This window comes from Protomyctophum parallelum (genome assembly GCF_964188405.1).
Source record: "Protomyctophum parallelum genome assembly, chromosome: 1".
In the NCBI taxonomy this organism is placed as follows: Eukaryota; Metazoa; Chordata; class Actinopteri; order Myctophiformes; family Myctophidae; genus Protomyctophum; species Protomyctophum parallelum.
Window position 1 is genome coordinate 87,213,362 of NC_139697.1, and position 22,526 is coordinate 87,235,887.

Here is a 22,526-nt window from a genome sequence, read left to right on the forward strand (position 1 = left end):
ACGTCACGAAGGACATACATAGCAAATACAAAGTCAACCCATCTGGATAAGAAATGGACTTAGTCTGATTGTAATGCTTATTTTTTACTTCATTCCTTTTTTTCCTCAAGAAAACGTTGATCAATCACTGCATTTTTTGCCTAAACAACATGAAAGTCTTTAGGAACTTTCATTGATGATAGTTCTCTGGTCTGAGTTTACCATAGCATAAGATAGAGTGTTTCTCATCCTCATCATAGATGTGCTTCCTCTGTGATGGTTACCACTGGGACTTCCGCTTGAGATATAATCTCAATATCTCCATCTCTCCGGCCATTTTCCACTGGTTTGTTTTTGGTTCCACCATCTTCACCGACTATACCGTTCTCTGGTCCTTGTGTGTCCCCACACTGATGCTTCACAGTATCTGGCCTGCCATTAATACGCCTCAGATAGCGGTGTCCCACACCACGGCCTGAGGCCTCTGGCAGGGTGGCGTGCCAGTCTTTCCGGGCTCAGGTGTCCGTCTCCAGCTAGGGAGGATTGGCATGCTGTCCTGCTTGCACAGACTCCTGTCGGGTCGCCGGTGGGCCTTGATCTCCTTGCACAGGCAGCGCTTGCGCTCGATCACCTCCAGCAGCTTGCCGTCCCTCTGGCTCTGCGCTGCAGACGAAGGGGTGTTGCCCCCGGCGACGGGAGGCTGTCCCTGCGACGCCAACTGGGCGAGGTGCTGGAACTGCAGCTGCAGGTGGTGCTGTTGCTGCAGCTGCTGGAGCTGCTGCTTCAGCTGCAGCTGCTGCTGGTGGAGCTGTAGCTGTTGCTGCTGTCGAGACACGCTGGGACTGCAGGGAGCTCGAGACTGTGGCTGCAGCCCACCGTGCAGCTGAGTGGGCAATACAACAAGACAAGCAGGGTGGGAAGAAGCATTGAGTTTTATGGTATTTTTAAAAAAAAATCAAAATGACATAAATATAGCCTACGGCAGTGGTTCCCAAAGTGGGGTCCGGGGACCCCCAGGGGTCCTTGAGGGAGTTCCAGGGGGTCCCCAGATAAATGATAGTTAGGGACCAAATGGACCCTTATGGGTCTGTAACTCAGAGAGTGTACAAATGGAACCACATTGGTTCATTTGGTTCCAATTGTACACTCTTAACTTTGATTTGACTATAACTATAAATATAGATTGGGGTCCCGAAGATAGAAATGCCATTAAATGGGGGACCGTAGCCTAATGCATGTCAAACTGGGGGTCCTTGAAATGAAAATGGTTGAGAATCAACCGTAAAGATCTTCTCTTATGGGGGTCCTTGGAATATATTTTCAAATGAGGGTCCACGGGATAGTGAGTATTATTTTGGGGGTACTTGACATGAAAAAGTTCGGGAACCAGTGGCCTACGGTATTATATTATGAATATGAAAATGAATAACAAAACCAAAAAAATACTTCAGACTGAATGAACCATTATGCACTCCAGCTGGCCTGAAAGGTGGAACCTCTACCTGTTATAATAAGCTGTGGTTCTCCGCCTCAGCCACCAGGAGGCAGTGCTGCACTGTCTGGCTGTGCTACGGTATGTGAGGGAGGGTCGGCCAAGCACACGCAGACAGCTTCTGCAGCACACGCAAACTGCGTCAGCATTTGTTACGCCGCCAGGACTCTGGGTAAAAATGTGCTGCCATTGGACTGCAGCTCGCCACTCCAAAATACAGTACGGCAGGCATATATACTCCTTCAGCCTCACTCACATCTGCTGTTCCTATCTCTGCTTACGTCACATTATAGCATCTTCTTCCCATATTCTTTTAAGGCTGCATGGCCACAACCTTATTCTGCTCAGTGGACATATCAACCAGCTATAAATAGATCTGCAGGAGCATTGTCTCCCGGGTGTGTGTGTGTGTGTGTGTGTGTGTGTGTGTGTGTGTGTGTGTGTGTGTGTGTGTGTGTGTGTGAGTGTGTGTGTTACTGCTCTCAATTGTATGTAGCATCAGTGATCATAATGATTGTGTTTATGCTGTAGGTCAGTGGTTCCCAAAGTGGGGTCCGAGGACCCCCAGGAGTTCCAGGGGGTCCCCAGCTAAATGATAATTTGGAACCAAATGGACCCTTATGTGTCTGTCACTCTGAGAGTGGACAAATGGAACCAAATGGACCCGTAACATTGATTTCACAAAATAAATTGGGGGTCCCAGAGATATAAATGCCATTAAATTGGGGGTTCCGTATAGACTAATGGATGTCAAACTGGGGGGTCCTTGAAATTAAACGGGTTAAGAATCTCTGCTAGAGCCGTAAAAATGGGGTCCCTGGCATATGTTTTTAAACGGGGGGTCCGCAGGCTAAAATAGTGTCATTTTGGGAGTCCGTGACATGACACAGTTTGGGAACCGCTGCTCCATGCTGGCCAGATGACCCCTGCATATTCACCTGAGTCAAGGCCTCCCACGCCGGTAGACTGTTCTGCCTCTGGACGTCCCCTGACCCCGCCTGCCTCACGCCAGAGGTAGAAGAGGAACGGCCCAGCCGCCCCACTTCTGAGAGAGAGAGAGAGAAACAAGTGTTAGCCTGTGTTCTCGTTTATTCATCATGGGTGGCACCATAATGCATACGTATATGTGTACTACTGTAGGCATAGTTTTGAATGTATGTATGTCTAACTATAGGCTACAAATACACTGCTGCTCTATATGCTCTGCTGTTGTGCTACTATTTTACCTGACAAGGCTCATCTGTGATATAAATTAATCTTTGGCAGAAATGTCACGTCAAGACAGACAGACAGATACAATAGATAGATAGATAGATAGATAGATAGATAGATAAAGGTGTTGTAGTGACCCTTGCCATCTGCACTTGGTCTGACTGAGTTAACATAATGTATATTCTATCAACCAGTAAGACGCCCTGAGGGCTTGAAGCGACCTTGCCATAAAGTGCATGCATCTGCCTGGGTGACGGCAGACTGCTGGGTGAGTGCTGGCGCTTTGGCATGGGGGGGGGGGGGGGGGGGTCAGATCAACATATGGAATGAATTCTGTACTGGCCATATATGGAGGGTGTCTTGAGTGTACAGGGTTTGATGAGGTCAGATCAACATATGGAATTTTAGAACAGGTTAGCTCCATATACCGGTATGGAGATATAAGGGTTTTAGGTTTGAGGTCAGATGTAGAGTTGCTGGCCGGCTCCATATACAGTATGCAGATGATCCAGTCTTCTCCATGTATGGATAACCAGGGTTAGATGAGGTCAGTGTCTTTGACCAAAAAATGCATAAGATCTAAGGGACTCACGTGATGTCACGTGATGTCACGAGGCGTGACCACATATGGAGGCGTGATGTTACGAGGCGTGACCACATATGGAGGCGTGATGTTACGAGGCGTGACCACATATGGAGGCGTGATGTCACGAGGCGTGACCACATATGGAGGCGTGATGTTACGAGGCGTGACCACATATGGAGGCGTGATGTTACGAGGCGTGACCACATATGGAGGCGTGATGTTACGAGGCGTGACCACATATGGAGGCATGATGTTACGAGGCGTGACCACATATGGAGGCGTGATGTTACGAGGCGTGACCATATATGGAGGCGTGATGTTACGAGGCGTGACCACATATGGAGGCATGTTACGAGGCGTGACCATATATGGAGGCTTGATATGGCTTGATATATATTGACATTCCCATATATGGGGGAAGGGCACCTGGCGATGCAGTCTACGTCGGGACTGCATATATTCCCATATATGGAGATCACTGACGATGTCACGTGATGTCACGAGGCATGACCATATATGGAGGCGTGTGGCGGGTGACTAACGGACGGACGGACGGGCGGGAAATGCACGTTTTCATAGTAAATGCTTCACGCGGTCGCAACAAGTACAAGTAGGCTATAGCCTAATGTCAAATCTATCACCTTCACCAGTGAATAATATACGGTATACATGAATATAAATCTATCACCTATGAATGGATATTATCATATTGATTATCAACAGTGGATATACAGTATGAGAGTGATATACTGTGTTGTTGAGCCTTCAATAGTAGATATCCAGATAATATATGATGTATGTCTATCAACAGTGATGATGAGTATATACAATCTCTCGACAATGAAACAGTTACAGTACAACAGCTATTATCCATAACAGGAATCTATCATGGTTCTGTAATGTGCATCCATGTGCAAAGGAGTCAGTAATCAGTAACAGAAAAGAGCACAGGCTATACTAGCAGTGGTTCCCAAACTGTGGTGTGTGCACCCCTTGTGGTGCGCGAGCGCCTTCTAGGGGCGTGTGACATGAAAAGTCTAATGGTGGTGCTATGATTTTATTTTAAATATATTAACATATTATGCCAATATATGGCAAGTAATGCAGAATATAGCCTATGATGCTGCATATATTATGCCACATTGAGGTTCATATAATGTGCATATATGTGGATAAAAAGGAAATATATGTCTCTATATAGCTTGTGCAATTTATATTTCCATGTGGGGGGGGGGGGGAGGTAACAGGGGGTGCACGGCCAAAAAGGTTTGGTACTCGCTGGGCTATATAGGGTTCCAGTGTGTGTGGAGCCTAATAACAACTGGAACAAAGGACAGTTCAGATCTCTTTGTGCTGGGGGGAGTCTGACAGAATGACACAGACTCATCAATTCAGTGTTTTAAAAGACTAACTGCATAGCAGAACCAATGCAAAGACTCTGCTTCATAAAATGTCAGCCTTCATGTGGAGAAGTGGACTTTATTTCTGTTCCTCCAGAGGCAGACAGATCCCTACAAGGACTAGGAGCTAGCTAACCATGACCTACAGCCAAAACCAATACTGTTGCAAAGGATGTCACATCATGTGAGGAGCATACAGATACACTAGTCAAACCGTTTATGGAAAAACTTCACATCTTGGCTATGCTTCAACAAGTACTGTATATGGCCTGTATGTATTCATGAGTGAAGGGGGTATAGACTTCAATATCAAGGGAGGAAGGAGTTGAATGCAGATCCATCTCAGCCTAAAGATTGATAAGACATGCAGAGCTTCAAAGCTCTTCTAAGAAAGAGCAGCATCTCTCTGGAAGATTGACTCGAGGCATGAGTTGGAAATTATCTACTGCATCGTCAAAACGAAAAAGAAATTGCGTGCGAGGACATGCGCAGTAAAACCCGCAGTACGGGTAAATTCGGCTAGATTTGTACACTCTGAGTTACAGATGGATACATTATAGCTGCTGCAGAGCGATGGTCCAGTCAGGGCCGGGCCGATTGTAAGTGGAAGTGGGAAAAGGAGGAAGTGGAGGAAGAGGGTTGATAAAAACCTTAAACTCATTAAGTCTCTTATTCCACAATATGTCTTAGTTAGTTAGATAGTTATTAGTGGCATAGGACTGGAGCTTGTGCAGAATCGTATTGATGCGACTCATATACGCAGACGTTAGTAGCTTGGTATCAAACCCAGAACCTTCCGGGTTCCCAAGCGGCCGCTCTACCTCCAGAACCACTGCCGCTCTGTTCCCTGGCTTAAATTGTGCAAACCCATTTTGACCTGAGATCAGATTCTAAAAATGTCTTCTACATCCTGACAGTTTTCTGAAAAAGTTTCTATGTCAGTCGTTTTTAGATTTTTCAAAAATAGCAGACCTACAAGCTCGTAGCGCGCCACTCGGTGGCGCGCTATGAGCTTGTAGATCTGCTATTTTTCAATAGCTAAAGCATAACATAATGCTAACACCAAAAGGGAACACTTTGCAGTTGCACATTCACTTTTAGTCTCCTACAATACTATAGACTATATTCCTAGTCCGGTTTTGTTTTGTTTGAGCATGGAGTTATTTGCATGCACACAAGTCTTTTTTTAATTATTTGACACATTGGAAACCACAAACCGGCATCTGATTGCTAATCGCTGATCATGATTTGCATTTTGTTCAAAATGGGCAAACTTTGGAAGCCAATCTTAGCCAATCAGGATGAAATATGAGAATTCGGACAGATAGGCCCATGTCTTGATCACGTGACCATAAATATAATTTATGACAGAATCTGTAGGAGTAATTTTTGCAAAACTCGGCCACCATATATGTGAAGATTTTGTGGCAATGGTTCTTCCTGGACATTTTACATCCAGGAGCCTATAGTGGTAAATAGGGATTGTTATTACATTAACAAAAATCCTCAACGGAGGAATGGAATGGGATTTTTACTTCCATAAACTCACTGTGAAGCTCTATAACCAGAGGGGCATGCTTACCCAATAGGCAGCGGCGTATATATATATTTCTTTGCACAATGTGACTACCAAACTAAGCACACAGTGCCATACAGAACTATGATGAGATCACCCTGTGACTGACAGGAGTTTGATGAATGCACTTCTATGTATATTGCCCCCAAAAAGTCTTTAAGATAATAAAACAACTGCTCAGATAGATAGTTATGTTTAAGTGACTCTATTGACCACATAGTTGATAGTAGGAACAGCACAATCACACGATCCCACGGGAAGCTAACAATACAGAGATATAGCCTACTGTAGGCCTAGGGTTTTGTTCCAAGACAGGCACCGACCGCCTTGCACTGACTTCCATATTAATAGTTAGAAATATGATGACTCATTTTGGCTGATGTAATTTTATGCAATCTGTCTAATTAGGGGCACATGCTAATGTTAGTTACGCAGTCTTTTTGTAAAAAAAATAAAAAATAATCCCAAAATACATTCTCACAAATCACAATACAAACACACACATTGAGCCTAACAGTGTTTTTTCCCCACATTACTTTCATTGTACAGCCACTCACACAGAAACACAGATGCACACACCACACACACACATACGCAACACATGTATAGGGCCTAACAAACACACACACACACACACACACACACACACACACACACACGCACGACATGCACATGTATGTGAACACACATGTATCTGTATGACTGTCTGTGTATTTGTTTTTTGTTTCCTTTTTTTTAAATATATTTTTTTACTTCTATCCAAGACAAAAATAGCAAGACATGCCATCTCCGATTTACTACCCGTATCTGTGCAAAGTAGATGGACACCGGAAGCAGGTTGGAGTCTATTCATTCCAAGAGAGTGAATGTGAACACAGCTTCTGAACCATTCTTTATCCCCATTGGTCACTGAGCTAACTATTGGACCTGATCGTCACAAGCCGCACAATATTCCCAAGATTTCCGTACTAAAATGGCTTTTTTTCGACAAAACAGAAGAAAATGTGCTTTATTATCAACCTTTCTCTGTCCCAGAAACACACAACGCAAATCGGCATATGTATGTCGGCGGGAACCCTTGGCCAATAAGGGACCACCATTCTTGATGATGATGTACGATGATGATACGTTGATTAGAGCGCCCCTTTATTTTTTTCCAAATAAAAGTTCACACATAGTTTTTTCCAAATAAACTCACGAGTGTTAACTGTTAAGGGTGTTTTATTTTCGGGACCAATCCAAAATTGTAACACATAATTTCAGGACTCAATCTGGAGTCATATCTGTCAGTGTAATTCTTTTGCTAAATTACTGTATCATGAACATCCAATCAGCCCCAAATTTGGATTGCATGTTGTGGAGCCTCTAACACATTTCTTTCCCTAGTGGATTCCTTGGGTACTGACTTGCGTCACGGAAACTACACTTGCAATTTCTCAAAATGTAATTTAGCTTTAGTTTAGTTAGTATGGTTTAACTTTAATAAAATTGTACTGGAAATTTCAGACAGCTCAATACCAGGGCATAATACTATTGTTGTACTTGTCCCTCTATATTACATATCGGAATATCATTATCATAATTGTATAAATTAATTATAGATTATTTTATCTAGGGGGCGGCAGTGGCTCAGGGCAGGGTAGAGTGGCTGGATGGCAACCGCTAGGTTCCCAGTTCGAACCCGGGCTCCCCCAGACTTAGTGTCGAAGTGTCCTTGAGCAAGACGCTGAACCCCTAATTGCTCCCGATGAGCAGGTTGGTGACTTGCATGGTTTCCTCCATCATCGGTGTGTGAATGAGTGAATGGGTGAATGTAATGCACAATCTACGTAAAGCACCTTGGATAAAGGCGCTATATAAATGCAGTAGGTCGATAAGATCGACTTGATAAGTAACCTACTGGTGATTATCGGTTGATCACATTCAAAGTGGGTGAGTACTGAGTATAGAGGGATTAAGTGGTTAACTGTAGGGCTACCAGTGTTTGCCTACCTCCATTGCGACAGGCAGGGAAGGTCTGACATGGCAGAGGAAGCCCTGCTCTGGGTAGTGCTCTGAATCCCGGGATACTGTCCATGCCAGCAAGAGACTCACTGTGGCCCCTGCCGCCGGCCCTACCGAAATGCACTGGGATGCCAGAGTGGCCTCCTCCAGACCCCATACCAAGCTCTTCTTTATCCATCCTTAGCAGGGCATCAGCGCTGCCGTTCCATGCCCGACCATCATTTTCTGAGAGAGACAAAAAAAAGTTACAAATAATAACTGGGAATATTTTATTCCTCAATGTCATATAAAGCCTTAATTTTCCCCCCTTTATGTGCAAAAATATGTTCACTCATTCTCTCTCACATACTCTCCCCTTTTCTTCATTCTGAAAAGTTGAACTAGAGTAACAGAGTGAAGTATAGTAGCGTTCTCTCGTAAAGACCCCGTGTTTGAACAGAAACAACTTACTCTCTCTCTCTCTGCTCCCGTGGCTAAAGGACAGTTTCCTCTGCATGGGCCAATAAGATCCATCATCCGCAAAGGCCAGACCAGCGCTGCTGTCCCATGGCATGAAGCCAGCCTTTGCCTGGATGGAACTAGATCCTGCATTATTTTTAGTCGCCCCACCGTCCCCACCTCCGGAGAGACCCGAGGCTTGGTGCAGGGCAGAGGGCGTCTGAGAGATCGCCCGCAGGCTCTCGTAGGCCGGCGGTCTCCGGAAGCCGCCCGAGGGGTAGGTCCACAGCAGGGGGCTGTCGGAGGAGGGGGGCTTGTAGGCGGGCAGCCCGTGTGGGGTGTGAGAGCGGAGGTGTGGCCGGGAGTGAGGCCGCTGCGACGAGGACAGCGGCGTCGGGGTGGAGCTGGCGCTGCTTTGAGACGTTTGGCTGCTGGTGGTGGCGGCGGCGCTGTGGTCCATCTGGGAGGAGTGGCCTCCTCCGTCCCTGTCACGTTCCCTCTCTCTGTCTCTGTCCTTGTCCCTCTCTCTGTCTCTGTCCTTGTCCCTCTCTCTGTCCCTGTCCTTGTCCCGGTCTTTATCTCTCTCCTTGTCCCTGTTTCGACCTCTATCTCTGTCTCTGTCTCTGTCCCTGTCGCGGTCGCGGTCCCGGTCTCCGTCTCTATCTCTGTCCCTGTCTCTCTCTCTATCACGGTCTCTGTCCCTGTCTCTCTCTCTATCACGGTCTCTGTCCCTGTCTCTCTCTCTATCACGGTCTCTGTCCCTGTCTCTCTCTCTATCGCGGTCTCTGTCCCCTCTGTCCCTGTCTCTCTCTCTATCGCGGTCTCTGTCCCCTCTGTCCCTGTCTCTCTCTCTATCGCGGTCTCTGTCCCCTCTGTCCCTGTCTCTCTCTCTATCGCGGTCTCTATCTTTGTCTCTGTCTCTGTCTCTGTCTCTTTCCCTCTCCGCTTTATCTGTCTTCAGAAGAAAGCTGACCGACTTCCCGGGGGCCTGTGTCTGCGTCTGCGTGGTGGCCTGAATGGCTGCCTGTGAGCTGCTCTTGGTGGGGGCCGGTGAGTCACCCCTCTCTGGCTTCCGGTAGTGATGGTAGTGCGAGGGCCGATGGTGCGGGTGGTGGTGGTGGTGATGGGAGAACGGGGAGGTGGACTTGGAGGAGGGAGGCAGCGGCGTAGAGTGGCTCCGGGCCCTCAGTCCCGGCGCGGGCCCCAACTGGCTCTCTCTGTTGTGTTTGTCCCCAGACGACTCCTTGGACTCCTTGGAGCCCGACAGCAGCGCCGGGAGAGAGGAAAGAGCAGAGGTGGAGGAGGAGGAGGTGCTGGCTTGAGTCGTGACACCGGAGGTTTGAGTTCCTGGCTTGGCAGAGGCCTTGTGTTGGACCCCGACCCCGCTGGAGGCTGCTGCCGGCTGGGGGAAGGCCAGCAGCGGAGGGCGGTGCTGCAGGAGGTTGGGGAAGGGGGCGGGGATCTTAGTGCTGCTGGGCTCCGTCTCTGACTTAGTCCCAGGCAGCAGGTAGGGAGTGGGCGCCCGGGGAGTGTGCGGACTCGACGACAGGGCCTGGGGCACCGGGGTGGAGGACACGGAGGAGGGCAGGGGGGAGGAGTGGGACGCGGACGCCGCAGACTTAGACTTGGAGCAAGAGGGAGAGGAGGAGGACGGTCGCGGGAGCGGGGAGGAGGAGCTGCCAGACGCCGCCGCCGCGGAATGGAAGTGTTTGGAGGACTTCAGCTTGTCGTGTTTGACGGCGGGCCGTCGGTGCAGGGCCTCCCTGTCGTCGTGCTGTGACTGCGTGTACTTCATCTCCTCGTAGATGGCCTCGCTCTGGTCCGAGTCCGAGTCCGGCGTGGTGGCGGCGGCCACGGGCGTGACGGGGTGAGGCGTGGCGGTCTGGCTCTCTCTGGTGAACACCTGTCCCACCATCTCTATGTAGACGGGCTCGTCGCCGCCGCCGCCGCCGCCGTCCCCCCGCTGAGGCTTCGCGCCGTCCGCCGCCTGGAAAGGCAGCGACGTGGTGGCGGAGGCGGGAGTCGGCCGCGAAGGAGGCGCGTCAAACGACAGCTGAGTGCTGGGGCTCCTCTTGGGCTTCAGCGGAGGTACCTTCTTCCCTCCCACGTCTCCCGATTCGGATTTCTTCATGGCTGTGCAGGGAGAAGCAATGGGTTAATAACCCATTCTGACCTGAGATCAGATTAAAAAAATGTCTTCTACATCCTGACAGTTTTCTGAAAAAGCTATGTTTCTGTGTCAGTGGTTCCTTAGATTTGTCAAAAATAGCAGACCTACAAGCTTGTAGTGCGCCACTCGGTGGCGCGCTATGAGCTTGTAGATCTGCTATTTTTCAATAGCTAAAGCATAACATGCTAACACCAGAAAGGGGTTCCCGCCCAAATGGGATAATAATAATAAATATAGCTGCAAGCAGCTAAGCAGCTATGAGACGGGGGTCAAGCCCAAAAAGATAAAAGCTAACGCATAACATATTACACAATGAGCTATATATAAACATTGATAACTGAAATTATTTGACTTATAATAAATAAAAATCACATCCGTGTGTAAAAAACAAACACTCGTTGGGCTAAAAACAGCCATAGCCACTTAACCAAATGTGCTGACATCATCACACCGTTTTTAGCCCAAGGAGTGTGTTTTGTGGAAAACTAATGCTTGGAATGGATTCAGCATCATGAAAACCCCCTATAGTTTGACACGTCACATGCTACTTAAAGCATGATGAAATTTAGATATATATTCTTTTCATTATAGGTTGTTCTTATGGTCACATATTATGCGTATGCCAATTGTGAAAATTGCTCAACATATGCAATTTAGCATCCGGCACTTTCTACATGCTGGGGACCCACATACTCAACATTTCTAACATAATCCTTTGGTGTACTCAACATGCCTGGGTTCACATTCTGTCAGGTGGACTATAACCAGAGTCAGACTCCATTGGCATGTATACTGTATGGAAATGCAATTGCTGTGACCTGGTCAAAAAAAGGCCGAAAGATGGATCGAGCAAATCATTAAAAAATAAATCATCTCGAGATCTAAAGGTCAGAGGTCTAATGGGGACAAATGAGTGTGAGCTTCATTCAATTCCTGAGGGAAAAACGATATCTCAGAACTGCCAAAACTGCAAAAACGGCGGAATTTTTACGATAACAAAAGATATAATAATCTTCATCGTCATAATGATGAAAAGCACTTTTAAAACACAAAGTTACAAAGTGGTTTAGAAACTGTGCAATAGTCCAAATGGAAACAAAAGTCTATGTAACATTAAAAAAAATATATATATATATATATATATATATATATGGGTGCTTCCCCATCTCTGCCCTCAGTGCTTTGTCTAAAGAGCATAGCAGTGGTTTTCTACTGCTATCTGCCATTCATTTTCATTCACAGATTTACAAAAATATTCAAATATTCAATTCAATATCAATTATTTTAAACCTAGAATCCAGCCATCCAGGATCCTGGTGAATGATGACCATAAAACCCTTGATTCTGTGAAGAAAGAAAGATGAAAACTGCTAATCAAAGGCTATTTATTAAATGTAATATATTATCATATAATGAATTATTCAAACATTTTCTTCACAGAATCAAAGGTTATGGTCATGATTCACCAGGATCCTGGGTGGCTGGATTCTCATAGAATCACTCACACTCACACTCACACTCACACTCACACTCACACTCACACACACACACACACACACACACACACACGCTCACACACACACACACACGCACACACGCACACACGCACGCACACACGCACACACAATAAGGGCGCTCTTCTGTCATGGAGGAAATATTTAGGCAGTTCTGTCAACATTTAGATATGGGATTACACCTCTAACCCAATCCAACTGTCAAAACTGACACCCCCCCCCCCTCCCCCTCTCCCTCTCTCCCTCCCTCCCTCCCTCCCTCTCCCTCTCTCTCTCTCTCTCTCTCTCTCAGAGAGTTCAGGTGAGTTTACCAGGTTGGACTGTCTCCACTCATCACAAAAATGCTCAACTCAGTGTTTATGGCAGGGCAATATTAGCTATTCAAACACCTATTTTCAACATTTATAAGACACATTTATTGTTTATGAGAATGCCACATTCCTGAATAAGCAATAAACACCAACAACCTCCAGTAGCAGAACAAAAAGAGCCAGGTCAATTAAGACTTCTTCTGGCATTTGGGATTTGGGGAAGTTAATCCACAGTGTAAGGTTCAAGGAATCACAAAGAGCAGATACTGGTAATATCTGCCCATTTCCTTTCTCATCTTCTCTCATCTCAAACACATTCCACTAAACTGAAAGCATTATTGCGGTTTTCTGCTGCCATCCAGGAAGAAATCACTGCTGTCTCATAATACAGTGTGATTTTATTTAGCAACAGTCTCGGATATTATTTCAAGGTAGTAGGACTTTGAGAGGGAATTTAACAATTTAATTTAACAAAAAGGTCTGTAAATCTGTAACAGAGAACAGAGAACATATAAAATCCAGAGATATTATTATCATAAACACCAAACCCAAAAGCCTTTACTTACCGTTCTTCTTATCTGAATGTTTGGCTTGCGAGTGAGCGGGCGGGCCAGACGACGAGGCCGTCTCCAGGCGGTCTCCTCTGTGGTCCGAGGAGGAGGCGGTGAGGCGGGTGGTGGGGTGGCGTTTGGGCTTGGCCGGGGGGCAGCGGCCTCCGTGCTGCGACTGCGTGTCGGAGTAGTCGTCGTCGTCCCCGTTCTCCAGGCCGGCGGCGGCGTCCCCGCCTCCGGCGCCCACGGCGTGGCAGGACTGCGAGCGCGGCGCCATGGCCGAGGCGCAGGAGTGCGGGGACAGGTCCTGGGAGGCCGGCATGGTCATGAAGCCCATGCGGAAGTGCCGGCGGAAGGAGGCCAGGTCGCGGGCTTTGCCCACGGTGGCCGAGGGGTCATTCTGAGCGGAGCTGCAGAGAGTGGGATGGAATTCGGGGCACACAGGGGGGGGAGAGAAAGGCATTCCAGCGTTTAGCAGTTGCGGTTGAAAGTAAACTATAAACGACGAGTGTGACAGTAGTAACTAAAACACATTTTCAAACCCTAGTTGACCTCGTCCCTTCCTCTCCCCTGCTAAGACAAACCCTAGTTGACCTCGTCCCCTCCTCTCCCCTGCTAAGACAAACCCTAGTTGACCTCGTCCCCTCCTCTCCCCTGCTAAGACAAACCCTAGTTGACCTCGTCCCCTCCTCTCCCCTGCTAAGACAAACCCTAGTTGACCTCGTCCCTTCCTCTCCCCTGCTAAGACAAACCCTAGTTGACCTCGTCCCTTCCTCTCCCCTGCTAAGACAAAACCTAGTTGACCTCGTCCCTTCCTCTCCCCTGCTAAGACAAACCCTAGTTGACCTCGTCCCCTCCTCTCCCCTGCTAAGACAAACCCTAGTTGACCTCGTCCCCTCCTCTCCCCTGCTAAGACAAACCCTAGTTGACCTCGTCCCCTCCTCTCCCCTGCTAAGACAAACCCTAGTTGACCTCGTCCCCTCCTCTCCCCTGCTAAGACAAACCCTAGTTGACCTCGTCACTTCCTCTCCCCTGCTAAGACAAACCCTAGTTGACCTCGTCCCCTCCTCTCCCCTGCTAAGACAAACCCTAGTTGACCTCGTCCCCTCCTCTCCCCTGCTAAGACAAACCCTAGTTGACCTCGTCCCCTCCTCTCCCCTGCTAAGACATATATATTTGAGTAATTTAATTGGGTGTCTTGCCTCCTGCCTCTCTCTGTTCTGCAGAAAACACACACACACACACACACACACACACACACACACACACACACACACACACACACACACACACACACACACACACACACACACACACACACACACACACACACACACACACACGCACATACATACACTCTCTCTCTCTCTCTCTCTCTCTCTCTCTCTCTGAGGGTTCAGGTGAGTTTATCAGGTTCGACTTTCTCCACTCATCACAAAAATGCTCAACTCAGTGTTTATGGCAGGGCAATATTAGCTGTTCAAACACCTATTTTCAACATTTATAAGACACATTTATTGTTTATGAGAATGCCACATTCCTGAATAAGCAATAACACCAACAACCTCCAGTAGCAGAACAAAATGAGCCAGGTCAATTAAGACTTCTTCTGGCATTTGGGATTTGGGGAAGCCAGGGCTTAATCCACAGTGTAAGGTTCAAGGAAACACAAAGATTCATAAAACCAGCAAATACTGGTAATATCCTTTCTGATCTTCTCTCATCTCAAACACATTCCACTAAACTGAAAGCATTATTGCTGGTTTCTGCTGCCATCCAGGAAGAAATCGCTGCTGTCTCAGTGTCTCAGATATTATTTCAAGGTATGTATTGATCTATTATTATCTATTGCCTCAGCAGAGAGATGGGGGAAATCTAGATTTCTATTTCAGTGTGTACATGTGTGGGTGAAATACGATATTTCCTTTCTTGACATCTAATCAAATCCTTCATTTATGTGGTTATTATTACATGCAAACACACTTTAGGGCTGGATGTGTGTAGCTTGGTTGGTGCCAGGGGAATGCAACAATATGCAACATGAACACTTCAGCTCAATTTACCACGGCACTGTTAGGTTGAAGAGCAGTTCTTATCTGCAAGGATGGCGATCAATTGGACATTTCAGGGCAAACAGTGCTGTTCTTTCAATATGCCTACTCACTCAGATTCACTCTCTGACACTGCTGCTCATCATGGACACATTATGGGAGAAGGTTTGTGTACAGCATGTGTATGTATGTGAATGGAGTGTACAGTATGAATCATCATAAATACAACAAGGCCATATTTAGCAAAAGAGGCCGTGGCACTCAGTAGCTATACTGTAGCTTACAGTATGGTTCTAGTTTCTACTTTTTTGCATCTGTATAATATACAGATGCATATGCAATATGATATTATCATATTCTCTCCCACCAACCAAGCTCTTACGTAGCACTTAGAATCAATTAACCACATGAAACCCTAGCATCCCTATGCTGGCCATGTCTTAGCAGGTGAACGTTCAGTGGAAATAGCAGATCTACATACCAGTTCATAAAGTGCAAGAGGTTTAGTGTATTGAGGTGAATTCATTATTATAGGGTTTCAGAGGCAAAACATCAGGTATGCTGAACCAGGCATTCCTTTGCCTCCAGCTGCTCTGATTATTGTCATGTGCTGAGACAGAAGGTGAAAGAAATCTTTCAAAGCCGTTGAAAAGGTTTTAACCACATCTAAAAGTGCCTTTGCTTGTGTGTGACTTAAATTAATTGTGAGTGGTAGCGCAAAGTCACCACCAGTGGTGACTTTTGTGACGCTACCATTGCAATATTCTGGCCAGTAGTGCAGATTACGGCAAATGAAATTCTTATGCAGACTTTTGCATATTTAATAGATAATCTACTGGTTAACCACATTATGGTTAAGTGCCGTGGGCCACATTAAAGGCATGAGTGTCACATGAATAGTCAGCCTGCTCATCCATTATAACTCAGCATTTCAAGGAAAGGTGGTGATAAGATTTTTACAAATCTCTGACGACTTGGTTGTGATGCTAATGCTATGAATCAGAAAACTCTATTTTGTAGTAGTCCTCCTGGCCCACATAGTAATAATAGCTTGAATTTATATACACGCTGACATTTTGTTTTACGAGTAGTGAATACCGCAATATCCTAATCCAGTTGAATGCAGCTTTGTCCCAAGTGATTATAATAAAGACCTTACATTTACAGGCATAAATCAGGTGTACATTTCATATCAAACTCAATCTCTGCCCTTCACATTTTGCTGGGAAACTGATCAATTTGACTACATCAAAGACTTTATTAATGTAATGGTAAAATCTGGAACTGATGCCTCACACAGCCTCAGCTACAATCCAGGATTTATTTGTAATGAATAAAACCTAATTTTAACCAATCTGTACGATATAGTATGTTAATACAACATACTGTACAGTAACTTCTGTAGTACGTTTGCAGTGGTTGCAGGTGATCTCCCTACTCTTCCGTTGAGAAACGTAGACCCTGGAGGAGTCGGGTACTGTAGTATACACTATACAGTACCTACTGGTTGACAATGCCAGTAGAAGTATTTGAAGCAGACAGCACACTGCATGCGCTGTCATCTGTAATGTATAGGGTGAACATAGCTGGAAATAATCACCTCTCTCTGTCAGGAAAGACATACGTTATGGATGGTAGCTTTAAAAGGCTTTAGAGCATTACTGTAGCTGTCAGAAAATGACAACGCTCCAATACTAACCAAACTCACACAAACCTATGAATCACAGCGCGGCCATGAACGTATATATATATAAATTATGCTACATACTGTACATACACACTAAACTCTATAAGATCATTAGTCTCGTCTGTGCAGTCCAGCATTCAGCAGCATCTCAACATGCACCAGGGCAACCTCACAAACACTTTGCACTCAGGAAGATGACAAAAGGCTTTAAAACAGTTTTTATGAGGGGCTGACAAGAGTACAGATGTTTACGCCCCGTGGCTCATCCGTGTAAAATGTCTGTGCTCTTATCAAGGCCTTATAAAAACTATTTAAATGTCTTTTGACTTTCTTTTAGTAATGTTTTTGAGTGCAAACCTAAAGCCTGCAAAGTATTTTAGAGTATCCCGGTATGTCTTGAGTGCAGACAAGTTCTAACTTTTCCCGGGAAACGTCGCTATGTTGTGGAACTTGTGGCATACTGGATGCTCATATTATTAGTGCATCAGAAACTCTTTCTAAAAGCCATCCAAACATCTCAGCGAACCGCCTGTGCACCAGTGTTGATTTCGTCGAAAACGAAAATTGCTCGTCGACTTTTTTCACTGGCGAAAACTAAATGGAAACTACGTAAATGAAAACTAAGCTATGGTGACTAAAACTAAGACTAAAATATACTGACAATTTTGTCAACAAATAAAAACTAGATTAAATGTTAGGAAGGGACTAGTGGACAAGAGATCCAGTATACAAGTCATTTTACAATTGGTTGCATGCGGAAAATAGCTGGTCTTCAATCTTCACGTGTCGCGCTGCAACGCGTTGTGAGCTTGTAGATCGGCTATTTTCAGCAAGTGTAAAAAACAGTCATTACGACGACACCAAGAACCGCCAAAACATAACTAAACTAACACTAAGACATTCCAGGTGACTAAAATGTGACTAAAACGAAATGAAAACTATATTCACGAGACTACGACTAAAAATAAAATAAAAGATTGCTGCCAAAAACAACGCTTGCTGTGCAATAATACATCCTCCTCCAAACGTACACTGGCCCTGCAGCTATTGCTGCTCCTCCCCGTCTGTTCCAAGACTAATGCCCGTTTCCCAGGCATTCTGCAATTTCCTTGGTGACCCGGCACTGTTCCTGACCACCACTTATCCTGTCCTGCGTGGCTCATCCCCAACGCCATGTGTCCATGCTTATAGGTTGGTCCTTCATGCTGTGCTGCCTTGCTACACCCCTGCTCTGCAATCCACTTCAGTGCCATCCTGAAGTTTGACTATACTGCCAACATAAGTGCTATAACACTTTACAGTTTGAGTGAATCTGTCAGCACTGCATGGCCTTCTCTTTTTAACAAGCCATATAAACCCCCCAATTCATCCTACTAACCTGCAGCTGCATCAATAACCACTTTGCTTTCTTCCTTTGTGGATTTCATTCACTGTGTAAAATTATACTGCGTGAAGAAAGGTTGCTATTATGACAAATGTCTTCAAATCTCATTTGATTCCAAAATGAGAAAGTTCTTGTGTTATCCTTTTAGCCTAAATGTCTGACTGTACTGTACCTTGTGCTGTTTATATTTCTGACTAATAAAGTAGTCGATCAATCAAACATACCGAGTGTTTCCATCTCTTTCTGTAGAGGCTAGAATTTGATAATTTCTACTGTCTATGAATCTACGAATGTATTAGCAGCACATACTATAAATGCATTTCTGATGTTTTACACCCATGATGCTAATAACGTGTATACACGTCCTCTCAATTAAAACCACGTGTATCGTCTTTAGGTCCTTTTTAAAGGTATATTCAGTGATTTCACTCAAAAACCTTAGGTTTCGTTTTTGGCTGTGGGACCCAGCCTTTCGTCCAATCAGGATAGAGAGTCAAAAACGAAACCTAAGGTTTTTTGACCCCCAGGGGTTAACTGGGGACAGGGAGGAACTCCTTATATGGCCAGCACACTCTATAGTAGGGAGGATTATCACAACAAAACAAAAAAATAAGTGATATTTGAATTAAGTGAAATCACTGAATATACCTTTAAAGATTTGCGGCTTACGCCTTTTATTGATTTTTGAAGGGACAGACAGTAGGCTGACAGGAAACGGGAGAGAGATGGGGGGATGACATGCAGTAAAGGCCGTGTCGGGTCCGGGAGTCGAACCCGCGGCACACTGCGACTGGATTACCAGTCCGGTGCCCAGACCGTTACGCTACGGCCTGGGCCACTGAATATACCTTTAATGATATAAAATGCGAAGAACAATTAGCTGTAGTTGTGAAGCTAGGCTGATTTGGAGCAATGCGGCATGTTTAAGAATAACTCGCTTCCAACGGAAACAGGATGATGCTGATATGGCTTCATCTCAAATTCTCATCCTCTATTGATACAACAACCACACTGACATGTCCTGCTTATCTTTCATTATACCATCTTTTCATTTATTTGGAAAAGCCTAACTTAAAGGTGTTAAGTTTAAGCTATCTACATTTTCCTTTTGTTGAAATATTGCTATACAGACAAACCTGCATGACCTGCTCAGCAGAGATCTGATGAAAGGATATGGTTTTCTTTCCTTCTTTTTTTGTTCATTTCTGTGTATGTCTGTGCGTAATGATTTGTCCAATGACTGTTGTTCATGGGCATTGGTTCTCTTGTCTTCATGATCCGTGCTTCATGAGGTCAGAGCAGGACAGCTGATTGGTCAGGGGATTGAATTCAAAGTTGCATAAGGAGAAGAGACTGGAGCAGCACGGACATTTAGAGCCTTTTATTTAGGTGCTGAGTATATAAAACGACTAATTCAACGGGATTGAATTCAACTTGGACCTTCAGACATTACCACCTGTCATTCAGTAGTGGTCACCCTACCACATGATCTACATTTTAGACCAATAGAAGAGCAGGGAGACTGAAAAAATAAAATAAAATAAAAAAGAAACGGGAAAGCATCTGTGTCATTTTAGAGTTTTGCATTGGCTACTCAAAAGTAGCAGATATACAAGCTCCCAGCGCGTCACTTCGGTGCTGCACTGCAAGCTTGAACATCTGCTATTTTTAACTACTGGTTGAGAAGGCATATGTAGAATCGGTTTCAGGTCTTAACCCATTCTGGGCAGGAACACCCTTAGGTGTTCTAACCGTTCTGGACGGGAACCCCGTCCAGAATACTGTACATACTCTACAGTAAAGGGTTTTAAATGAAGGGTTTAAAAAAAACTTAGGTCAGGATTTAGAAGGCGTTTTTAGAATCGGCCTCACAGTCTGAAAAGAAGGAAAAAAAGGCTCCATATGCACTTATGCATGCAGTGATTAATTTGATTGATGTTTCCGCCTGTTGGCCTTCCTCAGAATCAACCAATGGCAGTGTGACACACACTGGTCTCTTCTTATATAGGCCACATCAACAATGACACACCTGATGGGGATTAGATGATCCTATGAATCAAGGGGCCTTTTCAACCCAATAAAAGTGTTAACAAATACAGCCTATAAGCAAATGATAAAGACATACATTTAAAATCATACTTTACAATTGGAGAAATATTGTATTGCATATTGCATTAACAAATTCTACCATACAGATTGGTCAAAATAACATTTTATTCACACACCAAAGAAGTTATATATATAACGTGGCTTTGAGCTTCTGGAATTGAATTACTTTATTAGGGGAAATTGAATTTACTTTATATGGGGAAAGGAACTGGTCGGACTCGGAATAACGTGTTCTGGCACACGCTACGTTCGGCCCGGGGAAACTCTCCCCTGTCAGGTGAAAAGAAGCAGCTTGGACTCCTCATGCATATACTGTAGAAGGAAGCATGAAGTCAGTCCGCTGCCCCTCCCCAGGTTTTTTAAAGAATGAATTGAATTACTAGGTTTATATGTACGTTATGTCACGACATGGTCATTCTAGCCTCGGAAACCCAGACGTTTTTATTTCCAGGGAAGGAAAAAAAAGTCTGGTTCCACTTCAATTCGGCATAGAGTAGTGCAAACGTCGACCACTCTCTGCTGATTTCTGATCGTCTGCACCATTGTTAAATTGACGCACACACGCACACATGTACACACACACACACACACACACTCCTCTCTCTCTCTGTCACTCTAATTAATCAGTCTCATGTCGCGCAGCTGTGTCTAGATTCTCCCGGCGGATCCTGCCGGTAGCTGCCTCAGGCCCGGTGCCACGGGGGTGCCAGAGGGTGCCCAGCACCCTCCTATCCAAATTCTGCACCCTCACTTTTATGTACATACAGCATAGGTTTACTATATAAAAATTAGATGTGCACCCTCGCCATTTTCAAATGCCCCCTCAGTCATTTCATCCTGGAGCCGAGCCTGAGCTGCCTATGCCATAGAAAGCATAGGTGGACACCAGGCTATGGTCATTCCACTCCAGGCTGAGCTTCTCACCTCTTTTTACTGCCCTCTTGGTCCCTTCCCTGGTGCCTCCAGTCCAAACGACTCTTACGATACAGCAGGTTCATGTCGCTACAGGAGCGCTCTTCCTCGCAGCCTATCACAGCACAATGCAGCCGCTTGCTCCGCCTCTCTATGTCACGCAGGAAATGCTCGACTGCCACATCCTGGGAGGAGCCAGAGTTCATGGTATGGAAGACCAGTCGGTAGAAGGGGATGTATGTCACAGCCGGCCTCCTCCGAATCACCTAGAGAAGATAAGAGGAAACGTTAGTTAGAAATGGTTATATATCGTTGCTGTCGGGAGGAAACCACCTAACTCCATTTTTGAGGTTTTCATTTTTTTTTCTTCATAAATCAGTGCTATTGGACACCCTTTACATCTGTGTGTTGTTTCGAAAATATTTAACCAATGAAAAGTAGTAAAAGAAACTCTTCGGAGAAAACCTCTTAACTCCATCGGTCCTCAAGTTGTCTGCTAAAGCAGCTAACATCACCACCACTTCTGCTTTCATGGAAGTAATTGACAATATATAAAGTCACAACACCAACTTTGATGAGGCAGTATTGCTATGTTTTCAAAATAAAAGGTTTTCATAATTTCCCGAAAGAATTTCCTAAAAAAAAAAAACATTTTAGTTAGGTGGTTTCTTCATGACAGCAGAGATATGTTCTTTAAAATCATGTGGGCAAGAAGACAGACGCAAGCAGCTGTTTCTACATCCCCCTGCTTATATTGACCATTCAAGTGTTCTGATTAATACATTGATTTTGAAACAATAGCCTGTGTTGTTTTACAGGCTCTCTGAGACCATTGCATGGTTAAATCAATGAATATTATATTATTTCACGGAGGCCTTTCTTCCTGGTCTAGTGGGAATAAAACTCAATTTCTAACCACTACCAGACAATTTGATGTCATGCTTACGCATGCATGTTACTGTAGTAGTCTGCGTAGTGTGTACTTTAATGCATTAATTATTAACTGTGCATATTGTTTGTGGTGAGTGCATTGAATAGAATAAAACAAATATAAATAGTTGTTCAAAACATTTGCCTTCGCAATTCTCAGCCATTTTTGTTAAAGGAAAACTAAGCTATATAGCTCCAAATTATATTTCAATTTGCTGAC

General features: G+C 45.1%; 1 protein-coding gene across 1 annotated transcript; it reads right to left on the reverse strand.

Moving 5' to 3' along the window:
* Nucleotides 1–427: 427 nt before the first annotated feature.
* On the reverse strand, nt 428–21,597 carry nyap1 (neuronal tyrosine phosphorylated phosphoinositide-3-kinase adaptor 1; the record flags this gene model as incomplete). The annotated part of the gene is made up of 7 exons (XM_083769645.1): nt 21,389–21,597; nt 13,249–13,643; nt 9,608–10,820; nt 8,700–9,316; nt 8,238–8,474; nt 2,410–2,516; nt 428–862 (listed from the first exon to the last, which is right to left on the reverse strand). Exons 1-7 carry the CDS (start codon nt 21,580–21,582, stop codon nt 428–430), a joined length of 3,198 nt encoding a protein of 1,065 aa, XP_083625771.1. The 5' UTR covers nt 21,583–21,597.
* Nucleotides 21,598–22,526: the final 929 nt, after the last annotated feature.